This window comes from Phaeodactylum tricornutum, chromosome 2 (genome assembly GCF_000150955.2).
Source record: "Phaeodactylum tricornutum CCAP 1055/1 chromosome 2, whole genome shotgun sequence".
Classification (NCBI taxonomy): domain Eukaryota; phylum Bacillariophyta; class Bacillariophyceae; order Surirellales; family Neidiaceae; genus Phaeodactylum; species Phaeodactylum tricornutum.
Genome location: NC_011670.1, coordinates 1,137,218 through 1,152,343, shown reverse-complemented (window position 1 = coordinate 1,152,343; position 15,126 = coordinate 1,137,218). Strand labels below are relative to the sequence as shown.

At 49.4% G+C, this 15,126-nt stretch overlaps 10 protein-coding genes across 10 annotated transcripts; 7 read left to right on the top strand and 3 right to left on the bottom strand.

Moving 5' to 3' along the window:
- Nucleotides 1-144: 144 nt before the first annotated feature.
- On the top strand, nucleotides 145-2,006 carry PHATRDRAFT_43672 (predicted protein; the record flags this gene model as incomplete). The annotated part of the gene is made up of 5 exons (XM_002178051.1): nucleotides 145-373; nucleotides 662-1,179; nucleotides 1,216-1,336; nucleotides 1,425-1,625; nucleotides 1,669-2,006. The coding sequence occupies 5 exons, from the start codon at nucleotides 145-147 to the stop codon at nucleotides 2,004-2,006; spliced, it is 1,407 nt and encodes a 468-aa protein (XP_002178087.1).
- Nucleotides 2,007-2,364: 358 nt separating this feature from the next.
- Nucleotides 2,365-3,177, bottom strand: RPA2 (predicted protein; the record flags this gene model as incomplete). Its single annotated transcript, XM_002177727.1, has 1 exon — nucleotides 2,365-3,177. One exon carries the CDS (start codon nucleotides 3,175-3,177, stop codon nucleotides 2,365-2,367), a length of 813 nt encoding a protein of 270 aa, XP_002177763.1.
- Nucleotides 3,178-3,851: 674 nt separating this feature from the next.
- PHATRDRAFT_43671 (predicted protein) lies at nucleotides 3,852-4,819 on the top strand (the record flags this gene model as incomplete). Its single annotated transcript, XM_002178050.1, has 2 exons — nucleotides 3,852-3,926; nucleotides 4,202-4,819. The coding sequence occupies 2 exons, from the start codon at nucleotides 3,852-3,854 to the stop codon at nucleotides 4,703-4,705; spliced, it is 579 nt and encodes a 192-aa protein (XP_002178086.1). The 3' UTR covers nucleotides 4,706-4,819.
- Nucleotides 4,820-5,136: 317 nt separating this feature from the next.
- PHATRDRAFT_32938 (predicted protein) lies at nucleotides 5,137-6,078 on the top strand (the record flags this gene model as incomplete). Its single annotated transcript, XM_002178049.1, has 4 exons — nucleotides 5,137-5,333; nucleotides 5,445-5,692; nucleotides 5,765-5,895; nucleotides 6,028-6,078. The coding sequence occupies 4 exons, from the start codon at nucleotides 5,137-5,139 to the stop codon at nucleotides 6,076-6,078; spliced, it is 627 nt and encodes a 208-aa protein (XP_002178085.1).
- Nucleotides 6,079-6,542: 464 nt separating this feature from the next.
- On the top strand, nucleotides 6,543-6,875 carry PHATRDRAFT_32937 (predicted protein; the record flags this gene model as incomplete). The annotated part of the gene is made up of 1 exon (XM_002178048.1): nucleotides 6,543-6,875. The coding sequence occupies one exon, from the start codon at nucleotides 6,543-6,545 to the stop codon at nucleotides 6,873-6,875; it is 333 nt and encodes a 110-aa protein (XP_002178084.1).
- Nucleotides 6,876-7,075: 200 nt separating this feature from the next.
- PHATRDRAFT_5104 (predicted protein) lies at nucleotides 7,076-7,828 on the top strand (the record flags this gene model as incomplete). The annotated part of the gene is made up of 1 exon (XM_002178047.1): nucleotides 7,076-7,828. A coding segment is annotated over one exon (753 nt), but the record flags the coding sequence as incomplete, so codon positions are not given.
- A 210-nt stretch (nucleotides 7,829-8,038) lies between these two features.
- On the bottom strand, nucleotides 8,039-8,464 carry PHATRDRAFT_10089 (predicted protein; the record flags this gene model as incomplete). The annotated part of the gene is made up of 1 exon (XM_002177726.1): nucleotides 8,039-8,464. A coding segment is annotated over one exon (426 nt), but the record flags the coding sequence as incomplete, so codon positions are not given.
- A 767-nt stretch (nucleotides 8,465-9,231) lies between these two features.
- On the top strand, nucleotides 9,232-11,966 carry PHATRDRAFT_43667 (predicted protein; the record flags this gene model as incomplete). The annotated part of the gene is given in 3 exon segments (XM_002178046.1): nucleotides 9,232-9,281; nucleotides 9,301-10,030; nucleotides 10,074-11,966. 3 exon segments carry the CDS (start codon nucleotides 9,232-9,234, stop codon nucleotides 11,964-11,966), a joined length of 2,673 nt encoding a protein of 890 aa, XP_002178082.1.
- Nucleotides 11,967-12,009: 43 nt separating this feature from the next.
- PHATRDRAFT_43666 (predicted protein) lies at nucleotides 12,010-13,142 on the bottom strand (the record flags this gene model as incomplete). Its single annotated transcript, XM_002177725.1, has 1 exon — nucleotides 12,010-13,142. Exon 1 carries the CDS (start codon nucleotides 12,907-12,909, stop codon nucleotides 12,010-12,012), a length of 900 nt encoding a protein of 299 aa, XP_002177761.1. The 5' UTR covers nucleotides 12,910-13,142.
- A 480-nt stretch (nucleotides 13,143-13,622) lies between these two features.
- PHATRDRAFT_43665 (predicted protein) lies at nucleotides 13,623-15,096 on the top strand. Its single transcript, XM_002178045.1, has one exon. The coding sequence runs from the start codon at nucleotides 13,771-13,773 to the stop codon at nucleotides 14,983-14,985; it is 1,215 nt and encodes a 404-aa protein (XP_002178081.1). The 5' UTR covers nucleotides 13,623-13,770; the 3' UTR covers nucleotides 14,986-15,096.
- Nucleotides 15,097-15,126: the final 30 nt, after the last annotated feature.

The following is a 15,126-nucleotide window of genomic DNA, read 5'->3' as shown; positions in this document are numbered from 1 at the left end:
GCTGCAAAATCGCTTGAGCTTTTTTGAAGAGGTTATCGGCTGGTTGCATATTAGAAGGGTCGCATGTCGCTCCACCAATCCCACCTCCACAAGGGTACCGTCATCCGATGAATTTTTTTGCAGATTGTCCAGACTTTGGACATTATGATGGCTACCTTGTTCTTGCACGTAGAAGCGCGGATTGCCGCCCTGTGTGGACAATGCTTTTTCAACATTGGGCCATGTGGTGAAGAAACCCTCTCCTCGGCACGCGCTACGACCGGAAGACGCATCGGCACTACACTATCGCCACCTTGGAGTCAGTCTACTCCGACAGCTTATACAAGGAGAGCCTCTGGACAAATTGCTAGTGGACCGAGCCCGTGGCTATACAGTGAGTCGATATGACCCCGTGACGGGGGCGTCCAGTGCTCTATTGGTTCCATGGCGGTGTTTGGGTCTAGCGGGGGAGATTATATTGTTACGAGTACATTACATTCTCATCACAATGCCCCGCGGCTGTTGGCCGAGGACTCGGCTACTCTCTGACCACCACCAAAAATGGCGCGACGAGACCCATTTCTTCTTGCAACAATCGGCGATGGATCCTTGCACAACCATCACTTCTGGTCTGCGTTTTATCTGGCTCGACACGCCCGACATCGAGAAATTAAGTGTCCAGCGGTGTTTGGTATTTCCGACAACGGTCTTACCATTTCAAACTCGACGGGAGGTAACATAAATACGTTGTTTAATGACGACCCATTGGTGCCTGTGGTTCGCGTCCATGGCAATGATATGATGGATGTCTACAGCAAGACACAGCATGTTTTCGACTATGCCAGAAGACAGTCTGCGCCGGCTGTTGTAGTCTACCAGAATTTGGTGCGCCGAATCGGTCACGCGGCAACCTACCAACAGAACGCATATCTTAAAGGGGAGCAAATAAAATCAATGGCGGAAATGCAGATCATGGAGTGTGCGCTGGTACAAGCCGAAGAGGTCCTTTCAGCAACAACGTATATAACACTCTTGGACAAATTTCAAGAGAATGCTTTTGCAATAACTGTCGAAGAGGCGAAAGTGACTCGAGACGATATGGTGCAACGAGTGTCCGCTCCTTTGCACCCAATGTCATCAATATCGTCAATTCTGTCACCATCAAATCAGACCCCAAATGACATGGACGCAAAACCGGAAGTGATGCGAAAACATTAGACAAGAGTAGTTGCCGAGGTCATGAGAGAGGACGACAGTGTCGTATACTTCGGTGAAGGTGTACGTCATGGTGGCTATCATTTGGTAACAGCAGGTGTAGCTGTTTTTTTTTCCGAAACGCATCTTCGCTTTTCCTCCGGTAGGTTCGACTTCAAACTTAGTGCTGTTAATCCGTATGCACTTTGTGAGATTTACACTAACTTTCCATCTGAATCTCGTTGACTCAGGCGAAACGTCGTTATTGGGAGCTGCAAAGGGCTTTTCGCAAGTCGGTCTTACACTGATCGTAGAGATTCCGTACGCAAAATACTTGGATTGTGGCGCCGACACGTTTGCTGAGATTGCTGCGATGAATTGGCTTTCAAACGGTCAACGCCCCAATGGAACGGCCATTCGCCTCCAAGGATTTGACCGCGGCGTTTTCGGAGGTAATTTCCACACTCACACTGACGCGCATTCCACCCGGCGTAGATGTATTTTGCTACAGTAACGGAGAAGATTGCGTCCATGGCTTTCGCAATGCTGTACGGCAGACCAAAGCTGGACGCGTGGTTATGCCTGTCGACTCCGCATTTCTATTGAACCTGCACTACTTGAGGGGAAAAGATCGGGCTTGGGAACGCCCCTATCCCTTAAGTGATGGAACTGCGTCAATTCAGGACTGTGATTCGGTCCGCCGCTACGGTAACACTGGCACTTTCGCAATTGTAACGTACGGTAACGGAGTTCTTAATTCTTCGAAGGCTCGACGAACACTTTGGAAGCAAGGCAAAATTGCCAACGAGGACGATCGACTGTCCGTCTCTTAGTAGGATCCCCAATGGTCTAGGTAGTATTTTGGCGCAGTATTCGGCAGTTCTGTTTGCGGATGTGTGCAAGGATGGTCCTAGATCCATTCTATCGTCTACCATCATAAGTCTGCAGTCGCACGGCTCGCTACATTTCCACTGGCTGATGGTAGCTGCCCCGAGGACAAACAACCCTCTGGACAGCGTAGTCACTTTTCTCAATGTCGAGGACGTGGTTTACAGTTATGGCAAGCTCCAACAACAAGGGCCGTCTGATTATACTGAATGCATTGCTAGTCTTATGGTACGCACGAGCCATACAAAAGGAGTACTATACTTAAAAAGAACGCTTTGCTTGAAACCTTACAGGGAAGCTCCTTTACATAGCAAACTTGTAGTAGTTCTCGTCGATAGTTGAGTACAGATTTCCATTGGAAGAGAAATCAGCTACGGCCTGATGAACTTCGGACGATGGGCGTCCAATGTACTTGATACAGGCATCTATACTGACCCCCATATCGGACTTGTCCCCTTCCATCCGGATAAAGCGCAGCAGCTCGTCCTTCCATCCGCCGTCACTAGAGTTGGCATGCAGCGCCGATCCTTTCACGGTATTGGTGTTGAACATCATAGATGACTGCGGTGCAACGATACTGTCCTTGCGCTTGAAAGTTTCCCCAGCGTAGACTACTTCGAGCATGTGGTGGGCCAGTTCGTTCCCAGTCGATAGTACCCGGATTGATTCGGCTACGACCATTTTTTTACCGTCGTATTCCTTAATCTGCCCCACAACTTTCAGATAGATATTTTCCTTGAGTGTGTGCTGACGCATCTCGGCAATTGCGGTACAATGGTTATCGTCCAGCCATTGCTTGACTTCCATCAATCCGGTGCCGTCTTCCAAGGTGTAGACGACGTTCGTCGAGAAGTCCTCGAACGAGCGGACAGCTGCGACGAAACGCACGTGGTAGAGTCTACGCCCATCTTCGAGCTGTAAGCCTCCCACGCCTTCGGATATTTCGTCCGGCATGGCTCCCAGACACATTCGAATCGTCACGGGGACCATGGTTTGTTCGTCGTAGGACCGACGAGCTTTGCCTCCACTATTCCCCGCACTACCGCCACCGCCACTGTAGCCGCTACCCCCGGCACTTCCGCTGTTTCCAAAACCTCCCCCACCTTGATAGTCCATTCCTATTCGTAACGGCAAACCAGGCAAACACACACGGCAAGAAAAAACAGTGTCAGAAGGGACGCGGGGCAACTAGCCTGTACAAGACACTTCGGTCGATTCTCGCCCATACCGTAGTTCATTTTGTCGGTTGAATGGAGACTTTGTGTCTACTGGTCCCTCTAGATATTTCTGATGAAGGATTTACGATAATTACGCTGTCAATAGCAACAACAAATGATGAATAGCTGCGACCATATTTTTGTTACAGCTAGCTCGAGATTTTCGTGATAGCCGTTTGGCGGCAGGTTTTACGTTTGGCGGGAAGCGGACGTGCGCGCAACATGAATTTATGCGACGATATACAAATATGACTGAGATTATGTATGTGACACTACTGGTCAAAAGCATGTCTGATAGTCCACCTTGCGCAAGCCTCGCTTTCTGCCTCCGCCACTCTAGAAAGTGTGGTTCCACCATCCACCGAGCGTACCATGATAGATTATCAGAATAATAAAAATCTAACGAACGCTTTATCACCCGCGCGGAGAAGTGGTAGCTGCACTACGTCGCACACAACGAACCTTTTTTCCGGCTGTGGATTTCGTTTACCTCCCACTCGGGGTTCGTCAGGAGACAAGCACCGTACAAGCCACCGCATTCACTCGCAACTCTTTATACCACGAAACCGCACCATGGACATTGTACAAGAGAAATTGCAGGTTCTACGAACCAAGCTGGACAAGTATCCAGTGTTGCAGCAAGCCGAGGTGTGTAAGGACGCGCGGCGGCTTGGAATTTCGTAACAAAGCGAGCGAACAAAAGTGTATTTCAATATTCTGCAAGGGTTCTTGTGGATTTTGTGCATGATACGATGTTACCGTTGGTCTTCGAAACTAATACGCTTCGACGTGGGACGCTCATAATATCTGATACCGTATCCTAAAAGTGAAAGTGTTTTCCAAATCGTTTGCTCAACACTCGCTTTCTCATTGTTCATGAAAAACTCACTCACCATCAATTCTTCTTGTTCTTCTTGTTGCAGTCAACGACTAGTGTTCCCAAGGAGTTTCTCGTCCTCGGGGGCGGGTTGCTGTTTGCGGTCTTGACTGTTTTCGGAATCGGCATTGCGTCTCTCACTAGCCTCGTCGGCTTTGTCTATCCCGCTTTCAAGAGCTTTCAAGCGATTGAAACAAAATCAAAGGGGGACGACACGCAGTGGCTGGTGTACTGGGTCATTTTTGCTTTTTTCAGTATCATCGAAGTGTTCGTGGACGTCCTTTTGTACTGGATCCCGTTCTACTTTGCATTTAAACTCGCCTTTCTGCTTTGGGCCATGTTGCCTCAAACCAAGGGTGCCAAGTTCTTGTACGAGAGTTTCCTCAAGGATCTTTTGAAAAAGAACGAATCCAAAATTGACCAAGCTTTGGCGAACGCAAAGAAGAACTCGGGCTCGTTCGCCTCGGAATTTTCGAACGCAGCTTCGGACATTGCCACTTCCGCCGCCTCGGCCGTTTCGTCGACCCAAGAAAACAAGAAGGTCACGTAGTCTACCTTGGCCTCTTTGGGGTTGCCCTGCCGCAGTGTGCAGAGGTGCGAAGGCTGTTTGATTCGTAACGCACCCTATGCATGCCTTAAATATCGTCTATGGTTTGTCTGAAAATTGATTTTTTATGAACGTAAAATGGAAGGTTATTCTTGGTCAAACATGGACCTTGCCGTAAAGTGACGCGATTACTGACCCGGTGCCCACCATGAAGAAGCAACATTTGTAGCGCTTCAATTTCAGTCCCGAGTACATAGGAATAAAAAGCGTTCGGCGTGTATGGGTACTCCAAGACTTATCCGTTCACTTCTGGCAAATTTGCCCGATGAAACGATCGTTGACGGCTCGGAACGGGAAAGGCAATAACCGTGATCTCACTTCCAAGTCCTACAATTTTGTGGGAAGGGTCGAGCAAGGGGCGTTGGTCAATAAAGATGGGGAAAAGAGCCTCGAGTACCCTTTCGGAAGATCCACCAAGGTTCCTGTCGCCTTGGCGTATCCTTTTTCTTGGAGTGTCTCTATTGGCGATGGGAACTTTTGCCTTCCTGCGCATTCCCGGACTGATGGTTGACAATGCTAAAGGGGATCCACTCGTCAATGCCTTCTACTGTTCCGTGATCACATTGACAACGTGAGTTTGTTGACTTTGAATAAAAGAGTATCTTTTTGGTAGAATATTGGCATGGAAACATGTTCAAACCGACAAACCCACTTTTTCATGCATTTGTTGCATTTTTCACAGTGTCGGGTACGGGGATATCTGTCCTGGCGATCTGACACTGCTGGGCCAGGTTTTTCTCGTGTGTTATGGTCTGTTTGGACTTGGAATGTTCGGTGGTCCGGTCATGACTTTGGCATCATCTTGGACAAAGCATGTTCCGGGGGGACTGCCGACTGTGGGGACGGTAGCCATGAGTGTTGGTGTGGGAATATTTATGCAGTTGGAAGGTTTGAACGAAGCCGAAGCTATGTACGCAAGCTTCATCACTGGTACGTAAAGGAAAATCGAAGGAACGTGGAACAAATTTTCATTTCGGATTACTCACGATGTTTTCACCAAAGGTACTACAATCGGATACGGAGACGTTACACCATCTACGGATGCGGGAAAGATTGCTGTTGCTTTCTACGCCATCTGCGCCATTCCTGTGGTGGCCGGGCTTATGGAACCAGCGAGGGTGCTATTGGAAGGGGTATGTTATGTTTCTATGCCTGCACCAAAGAAGAGAGCTTCCACCAACAAAGTACCGCTGAAAGCCATCCCAATAGATAGAAAAGAAAGAAAGAAGATAGCTAGTAAACGAAGCTAGAGATTACGTATGTAGACTTGGAATTGCGACGTGCTACCAGACGATGATTTCTATCAAGAAGCTTGAAAAATCGATTCACATAAACAACAAACGGAACGAAAAGTGCAAGACCATTTGTTGCCGAACCATCGATGTACCTGCACACATTTCTGTACTTTTCCTAGCTTTTTGCCACGTGCAGAGTAGCACACCCTGACGTGCAGTGTAGCACGGGCTTGTTCACAGTCATGCATTCCTTTGAAACCGGTTTCCGGGTGACTCATGAGAAAGGAATCCCGAGCTAGCTTCACGTGGCGCATCGTCGTTTGATGTATGAGAAGTCGAAGACATGCCCGTCGCGCGCGGGGAAGCAGCGGCATGGACGGCGGCCACACTACTACAATCGCGCTCCCCTGGATCACGACGATAAAATACATACTGGGAACACATTCGAGCCGTTGCTTTCGACCAACGCATACAGGATTAACGACCAGAGCTCTCGGGAGGCCGCTTTGTACTTTTTGATCACATTCATTTACAGCAGTAGCAGTATGTCTTCCGAAGGGCCTTACGGACGCCACGGCTTTCAGTCTAATCCTGGAGGCGGCGGATACGGGGGAGGTGCCAGCTACGGCGGTGGAGCTCCCACAGGAGGCGCCTACATGGCTCCGTCGTACGGAGGTGGCTACGGCGGAGGCGCCTCCTACGCCGCTCCTTCTCCGCAAGGCTATGGAGGAGATTACGGTGGATACAGTGCACAGGGATCGGGTGATTACATGGTAGGTTTGGCTGGGGGGTATTTTCAGGTCATTGTGCCGTGGCCCATGGTCGATTTTGTCCAAGTGATTGCACGAATGGGCAAGACTTTGGGAAAGTTTTGCTAAAGATTCCGTGTCCGTCCTTCAACCTGGTCAACGTACTGAGAAAATTTCTATATTTATTTTTCCTACTTTCGGAGTATGGAATCCGTAGGTACAAATGTATATGATGTTTTACTTACCTTTGTTTGTTTGAATCATGAGCGTAGAACGAAAAATCTGACGAAACCAAGAAAGGGAAGAAGAGCATTGCTCTAAAGGCACTGAACAAGAATGTTTATATTTGGGCTGGATTTTTCACCATTTCTCTAGTCGTCTACTCTATGCTATCGGGAGGAGACTTTTCTTTTCTAATGACGTATGGTGCCATGTCACGGATGTTTGGCTTTGGAATTCTTAACGTCAAAACCTTCAAGTCAGAGCGAGCATCTGGTGTTTCCGTCAAAACTCTTCAGCTCTACTGTCTGGTTTTCTTCTTCCGACTCACTTCCATCATTCGGCATGAGGGATATTTGCCGTACGACAAATCGGGTGACTGGTTGTATCATTTTATCGAGATTGCTGCGCTGCTGTTCACCGCGAGTGCATTGTACGGATGCATGGTCCCTTTTAAAGGAACGTACCAAAAAGAGCTGGATCGGTTCGGAGAATTCAATGTCCCAGAAGGCTTAGGCGCTATTTACTTGGCTGGACCCATTCTGATCATTGCTATTTTGATTCATCCTAACTTGAACGCTGATTTCATTAGCGATACGGCATGGACGTACGCGATGTACTTGGAATCTACAGCTCTCATGCCACAACTTTACATGTTCCAAAAGCAGGCTTCGGGAGTCGTCGAGCTTCTCACGGCACATTTTGTTGCAGCCCTGGGTTTCGGTCGGCTCATGGAGTTCTTTTTCTGGATCTACAGCTATCATGAGTTGGCCAATAGCTCGGGCTCGAAGCTTCCGGGATATCTGGCGCTTTTTTCGCAATTCGTCCAGCTGGTATTGATGATTGACTTTTTCTGGTACTACTACATGGCCGTCAAGAGTTCGACACCCTTGGTGCTTCCGCAAACGGCTGGACTTGGTATTGTGTAGAGATGTCGATCATCATCACTTTCTCTCCCTGCTCCCTTTCTACAAGACTGGCTTTATAAAAACAATAGAATCGTCTTGATCGCGATACAACGGCAAATCCGTAGAATGTATTACATCTCACGGTTTGAGAGACCTGTAGTTTCCCTATGCACATAGGGCTTCCCGAACCGCACTTAGTATAGTCTCAACCGCTGCCAGAGCCCCGTTACCGACTTCTCCACAGGCCAACTCTTTCGTTTGAGGATCAATAAGCAGCACTCCCTTCTCGGGATACCGAGATGCGTTATAGAACGATTGCACAGTTTGGAGCTGCTGGGCAGTCAACGGGTGCGTCCACATCGCTGTGTTCATGGCGGGGGCGACCAATATTGGTTTGGGCGGCCTCGTAGCGTGGTAGCCCCAGTCCCAGGCGCGTACGATACTGGAAAGTACATCGTCACAAAGACCGTGCGATATTTTCGCGAGCGTGTGTGCGGATAAGGGGCAAAGCAATAGTACGTCGGCCCATTCGCGGAGTTCAATGTGCAGGACCGGGTCACCAAGCGTCTTCCAAGAGCGCCACTCGTCTTCCGAATCTAAAACAGCAGGAATTGGCGTAACGCGTTAATCTTTTTCCGTACGATGATCGCGTATGATCCCCTGTTTTTTTTATTATCGATCATGCAATTGACTCACCGAGTACCGATATCTCGTTCCGATCGGTCGTTCCGTCGTCGCTTGGTGCTCGTCCAAGATAACATTGCAGCCGATTCCAGTAGTGTAGATTGTACGCTTGTGCTTGATTCCAAAACGTGAGTCCTCCCCGAGTGAGAACAATCGTGACTTGCAAGTTCCCTACTTCCTCCACCAGACGGACGGCTATTTCGGGTACCTTCACGGCCGCAACGGAGCCCGTTACGCCCAGCAAAACACGACGACGGCGCCGACTCGTACGGGATGAGTCGGATGGACGGTGCACGCCGATACGAGGCAAAGTAGACATGGCTTTACGTAAGTACTTTGACCATTGCTTTTGCACAGTGCGATTCCAGAAAAGAAGCTACCTGCGATTACCTCTTTCGTTCGATGTTTTGCTGGGATCGGTCTCGTTCCCAGTCAACATTTTTTGACTTTTGTTAAAACAGTGGAAACGACGTCAAAATCTCAAATTGTTCAACAGAGTTCGGGGTAGCCACAGTACACCGTCAGCGCTCCGCTACCTTTGTAGGTACACCATGTATCCGGTAACACAACCGGATGGCAAAAAATCGATATTTTTGTCATGAAAGTACCATGCCTCGACGATCCAACCATTTAAATAAAGGTAACGGAAAACGTTAAGCAAACAAACCGTTTGAATGTTGGCACGCTCAGCCAAAACCTGCGCATCTGCTATTACTCTTTTACTGTGAGTGCAGCATTTGTAGGAATTCTGTTCGAAACTTTCGTATTGGCCAGCATCCCTATCACAGTCAACGAACCGTCCAGACTGCGTTCGACTCAACGACTACAACCCCACGTGCATTATCTTTCCAAGAAGAGTTGTTTAGAGCTGTCGATAATTGGCTTCTAGACGCGTCGCTATTCGGAAGATTACGTGTTACGAAGCGACCTGTTCCTTCGTGCCGACGTTTCGTGGCTGCGACGAGGACTCTTCGCAGCGCCGGTGCAATCATTGGCGAGCAACAACCCTTGTTAGTTCGGCTATCTAGGAACTTGCCAGCAACTTCACTGGACCACACAATGACTGAAGAAGGCGTCTTTTTTCACCGCTTGCGGACGTGGCGACACAATCCGTGTTTGATGCGTCCCGTCGCTGCCGTGGTGCTGTTGACCATGTGCTTGGTGGGGGGCGTGGGAATCTTGTTGGCGTTTCCAGGCGTAATTCTTGGCATTTTGGTCGCCCCGGTAGCCGCACGAATGGTCTACGCCGTTGAATTTCTGTATCCCACCGGATTAGGCCGGTGGGCGCACTTTTTCATCATCCGGCTGGCCCAAAAAGCTCGCAGTCCCAAGACCGACGACAAGAATGGCGGGTTCCACTCCCGTGCGATGGAGACGCGCGTGGAAGTGGTACCGGAACGGGTATACATTCATCCACTGCCGCAGCTTTTGGACAATTTGGGTCATCTCGTCCTCTGCGTACCTCCCCGGACCGTGACGACGTCCGCTGGGTCGCGTGTCGGTATCGAACGAACAGATTGTGGCGTTCGTGGTCGACTGTGGAGATGCTGTGGCTGTCGTGCGGCAGCTGGAAATTATCAGTGACATCCATTACAATAAACAGCCCATTCAGGTGCAATCCATTGTGTCGACGCACAAACATTGGGATCATACCGGAGGTAATGAGGATCTTGCACAACACGCGGTGGTTGGGGAACATCTGAACCTCATTATTGGAGGTGCCGTGGAAGGCGTGCCTGGCTGCAATTTTCCAGTGGCGGATGGAGAATTCTTGCCATTGCCCCGGCACGGACTCAACGATATGCAAGATCTTGTAAGCGTGGAAGCAGTCGCGACACCGGCACACACCAGAGGCTCCATGACGTACTTGTTGCGTACCAGAGAAGGCAGTAATGCTGGCGTTTACATGTTTACGGGTGACACAATGTTCAGCGCTGGTAGTGGTGTGCCGTTTGAAGCAGATGTAGATAAACACCAGGAAGAAACTGCTACGAAGCATGGATATTCGGCTATCAAAGCCAGCGCTGCTGGTTACGCCGTGGAGCGATGTTTCGCGGAATTGTTGGCACGATGTGGCTACAATGGTGATCGCTCCAACTCGCTTAGTAGCGACAAAGTTATGCTGTTTTCGGGGCACGAGTATACGGCGGAATTACTGATACGACAATTATCGCAAAGCGTGGGTGATTCTTGCAACTGGAAACTCTTTTCTCCTGACTATTTCTTTGAAACCGTTTCTCAACTCTACGTCGCCATGCACCGACGATCTCTACCGCACAGCAGTGGTAAGCTCTTATGCGTTCCATCTTCGCTGCAACGAGAACTCTACATCAATCCGCAATTCCGTAGTCTGCGAAAAAGGGGAGAAATACTATCGGGAGCTATTCGACACTGGAATGATCACTTTGCGATGGTCAAAATTGCTGAAGACTATGGATTGTTTGAAAATCCACACAGCAACGGAACGGCAAACGCAAGATCGAAGGATGGACCGCCGTTATCGTCGACAACAAGGCAGTGGAATTTAGCGGCCCAAAACATCAATCGCCAAGTCTTTACAACCGTCTACGCTGACGATTTCAACGATGTTATCGAAAGGTTGGAGTCCGGCAGAATGTCAGCAGCACAAGCTAGCCATGTGCTGAAAAGGATGAAAACGAAACTCGGAACGCCCTCCGTAAATCGACGACCAATTCCCAATACGCTACCGTCGAACCGTAGTGTCTTTAAGGGACTTGTTGGCTTTGTCTTGTTGGGATCGCGTCCCGCTGCGTTGACTTTGGCCGATGCGCGTGTTCTCAAATTACCTCCACCTACCCGGGCTACGAACAACAGGATACGAATCAGCAAAATACGATTGATTACGGTGTTGACTTGGCTTGGATTGATTGAAGACAATCAGGAGGGGCGGCGCCTCCACGCAATGATTGCACAAATATGGAGAGAAGCGTTGGAATTCCAAGGCCGTGTTCTTGGTGATCTAAAGCTGACCGTCGAAGATTCGAGCTACAATACTGTCGATGTCGAGGGGACATCGGCGGATGATGAGGTAGAATTGGGTGCGTTGAAGTGGGTTGTTTATGGCTTACCCTGGTACGGGCCAAAAGGAAACTGGTGCAGGCCATGCGCCCAACCAGCAATACACTACGATCCACTGCATCCAGTGGGTCGCTCGAACTTACCGCAGCATGCCGGAGAAATGATTCGTCATGATGTTTTCTCATGCTATCTGTGTCGCAACGCTACTGGCTGCCCCCTGACTGATGGCTCGTATTCCAACACACAAACCGGAGAATCGATGCGGGTGCATCCATCTATGAATACAATCAACTCAACAACCTGCGACGAAGAGGGAGAAGCGGCGTGTATTGAAGTAGAGATGGCTGCGAGTATTCTCAAGGAAGCGTGATTAATCAAGACTTATAGACACCGGAGGCTGCTTTAAGTTGGCATTATAGCTTGGAACTTTGATCGGACAAGCACCGTTGGACGAAGCTTTCTAGCGTTTGTGCATAATTCTTAGGATGTTGGCACAAATGACTTACATGACGAGATGACTGCCATGATCGCATCCAAATAAGATCTTTGCCGAATATCCGCTGTCGATGTCGGACCAAGGATTCCAAGGCGGGATACGGAGCTAAATCGTCATCTTCGCTGCAGAAGTACAATTGAGGCAGATTCCAGCAATCGTCGCGCAATGAGTCCAGATATTCCTGGCTCCGCGCTTGTACTTGCGGGTAAATTGAGCTGGATGTGCCAGCGTACTGTAATTTAAAGAGATCCGAACCACCGGCCCATGTTGCTTGGATTCGGTCATCCCAAGAACAATATTGCAAAGCCTTCCCGATACCATCGAGCTGGCCTCCAGGACAAGAGTCAAAGACGACCCCGGCTATATTATTCTTAACGTGCTGTAAACATTGGTCGAGTTTTTCGTTGTGGTGGTACAGCTCGGTAGTATGTTGCTCCTTTGGAGCATTCTGTATAGTTCTATCGAGTATCTGCCTTATGCGTTCCCACACGAAGCATCCCCCGTTCGACAGGAGATGGAATAATATAGCGGAAGGATGCGCTTGGTGACACTCGACCAAAATGTTCCACGCCAAGTGTGACATTGACCGTGGTGTCGATGCCGACAAGGACGTCCACGGAATCGGAGGCGACACGATTTGGTCCTTCAACGACGGCTGCAAGACGGACTCAACAATCATGGCTGGTGCGGCCGTGTGACATAGTACACGAAAGCCAAGCTGCTGATAGAGTCGTTCGTAAGGCAATAGGTTTCGAGGCTTGGATCCCAGCCAGCCGAGAATTACCACGAGGGGTTTTTGGGTAGGAATAGTGGTCATAGGAAGGACCGGTGTGTTCTCTGTCTCGCAGCACTGATGATTGTTATTCACCGAGACTATGGACAGGTGCGAAGTCAACCGCAGCGCCGTAGCGGACTCGGGGAAAGAAAATGGTAGGAACGCCAGGGCCTGGCTGTAAACATGATACTGCAATGGAAACGGTTCCGATTCATAGTCACCAGTTTCGTAGTCGACTGTACTAACAGTAACAGTGAATGCCCAATATTTCCTACTTTGGTCCTCGTTTCGGTAGCAAATAGGAATGTTCAAGTTCGCATTTATAATTCAACATATTGAACTTTGGAACTTGGCAGGCTTCTCGTCGAGTTAGTTGTCGTTTCGAGTTCCCCGTGCTGGAAACGTGTATCGTTGGGAGGCGTTCCGAAGTTTGTTGGTCCTATCCAATGACATCTCTATATGAATGAACGAAGTCAGTCGTGTCGCATCGTCCTATAATAAATAGAGGCATGTCAAAAAAAGATTCAACGGCCGCGCCAGTCGACACGTCAATCACGCTCACAAGCAATGCATGGACCAGTGCTGGTGCGCTCGCCGTTTTGCCACGATCGCGCTTACGGTGACACAATATGGAAGCACACACAAGTTTGCGATAAGTGTGGGAACGTATTGCGCCCTTACTCGTGCCATCCAGCGTTGTCGACAAAAAGCCGATCCAATTGTTCCCCAGTGTTCGTTTGATTTGCGGAAGAGTCTGTGTTCGCATCCATACGCGACAACAAAGACGGTCATCCATAATCCTACTTCAAATCGGAGTTTAGTCCCGCCAGTTAGTTCTCGGTGATTCCTATTCCAAGCCTCTCTCTCTAGCACTACTCCTTGCAAAGCCATTCGATCAGTAGAATGGGAAAGCCTGTCGCGAGCCGTTCGCGAGCATCGACGGAGCGATCGCCACCGCCCAAAGAAAGAAAGAGTTGCTGTCGCATCTGTTGCTTGTCGGTGATCCTCCTTATATTGCTATTGGGTGTGGGAGGCATTCTCGTGTGGCTGTTTTTCCCGGAGGAGACCAAGTCGCAATTGAACAATGTCGTCAACACGACCGGGAACGTTCCGAAAGTGCCCAGCGTGACGATACCAGGAACCGGTGGCGGTTCTGCCCCCGAGCCCACCTACCAATTCATGCAGTGCACGGACCCTTCCGTGTGCTGCAACGGACTTTCCACGTTGTGTGACGCCACCGTGGATTCCGTCATGTACGCGGCCCTTCACAACGCCATGGCAACGTCGGAGGATGGATTCTTCCTCGGACCTAATCACGACTACAAACTGGAAGACGCTTTGAAATGGGGTTACCGCGGTATCAACTTGGACATTGGAAATTGCAACGGCGAATTGCAATTTATACACGGGCGGTGTCTACTAGGCTCGCGAAACGTGGTCGAAGTGCTCACTAACATCAATACGTTCCTGACGGAGAATCCGTCAGAAGTCGTAATTCTGCCTCTACAAATTGACAACAGTGTGGGAGCCGGAACAATCGACCTCTTTGACATCTACAGCATCATGCAGAGTGTCCCTGGCTTTACCGACCGCATGTACGTGCACCCTGAAGTAACCACCGAGTGGCCGACCCTTGGCGAACTCGTCGAGACCGACAAACGCATTCTTTTCTTCCACTACGGTGGTCCCTCGTGTTGGGACAATTCGAGTCCGTGTCCACCGGGCTTTCACGATTGGTTCTACTACGGGGCCGAAACACGATTCTCTTTTTCCGACGTGGACGCAATTCGCGACACCACCTCCAGTTGCGAGATTACTCGCGGAGAAAACTCTCGGCGCCGCTTTTTCAGCGTCAACAATTTTGTCACCCTACCCAGCAGCAACGCCGCTGGTGTCCTAAACAGGCTGAACTTTGTCCAACAACATGTCCAGCAGTGTTCTGCTTTGAATGATGGACTGGACGTGAATCTGGTCTTTGTGGATTTTTGGCACAAGGGTAATTTGCCCGAAGCAGTTCAACTCCATAATAGTGCTCTCGCACGCAGATTGATTCAAGACAACGGTACTCGGAAGCTATTGCGTTCACCACGGCAGACGTATAGTAAACGGGACATTTGATTTCAAATGTATCGATCCATCGAGGTTGCACGTGCTCACATCATAGTCATACGCGAAAATATAGATAGACTATTTTGAAAAAATATGTAGAAAACGACGATTGTCTTTTAATCCCATTGTGCGACGTTGAAAGACGCGTCC

Excerpts from the sequence above, each read along its gene's own strand:
- PHATRDRAFT_43665 (XM_002178045.1), top strand. The coding sequence starts at position 13,771 with ATGGGAAAGCCTGTCGCGAGCCGTTCGCGAGCATCGACGGAGCGATCG.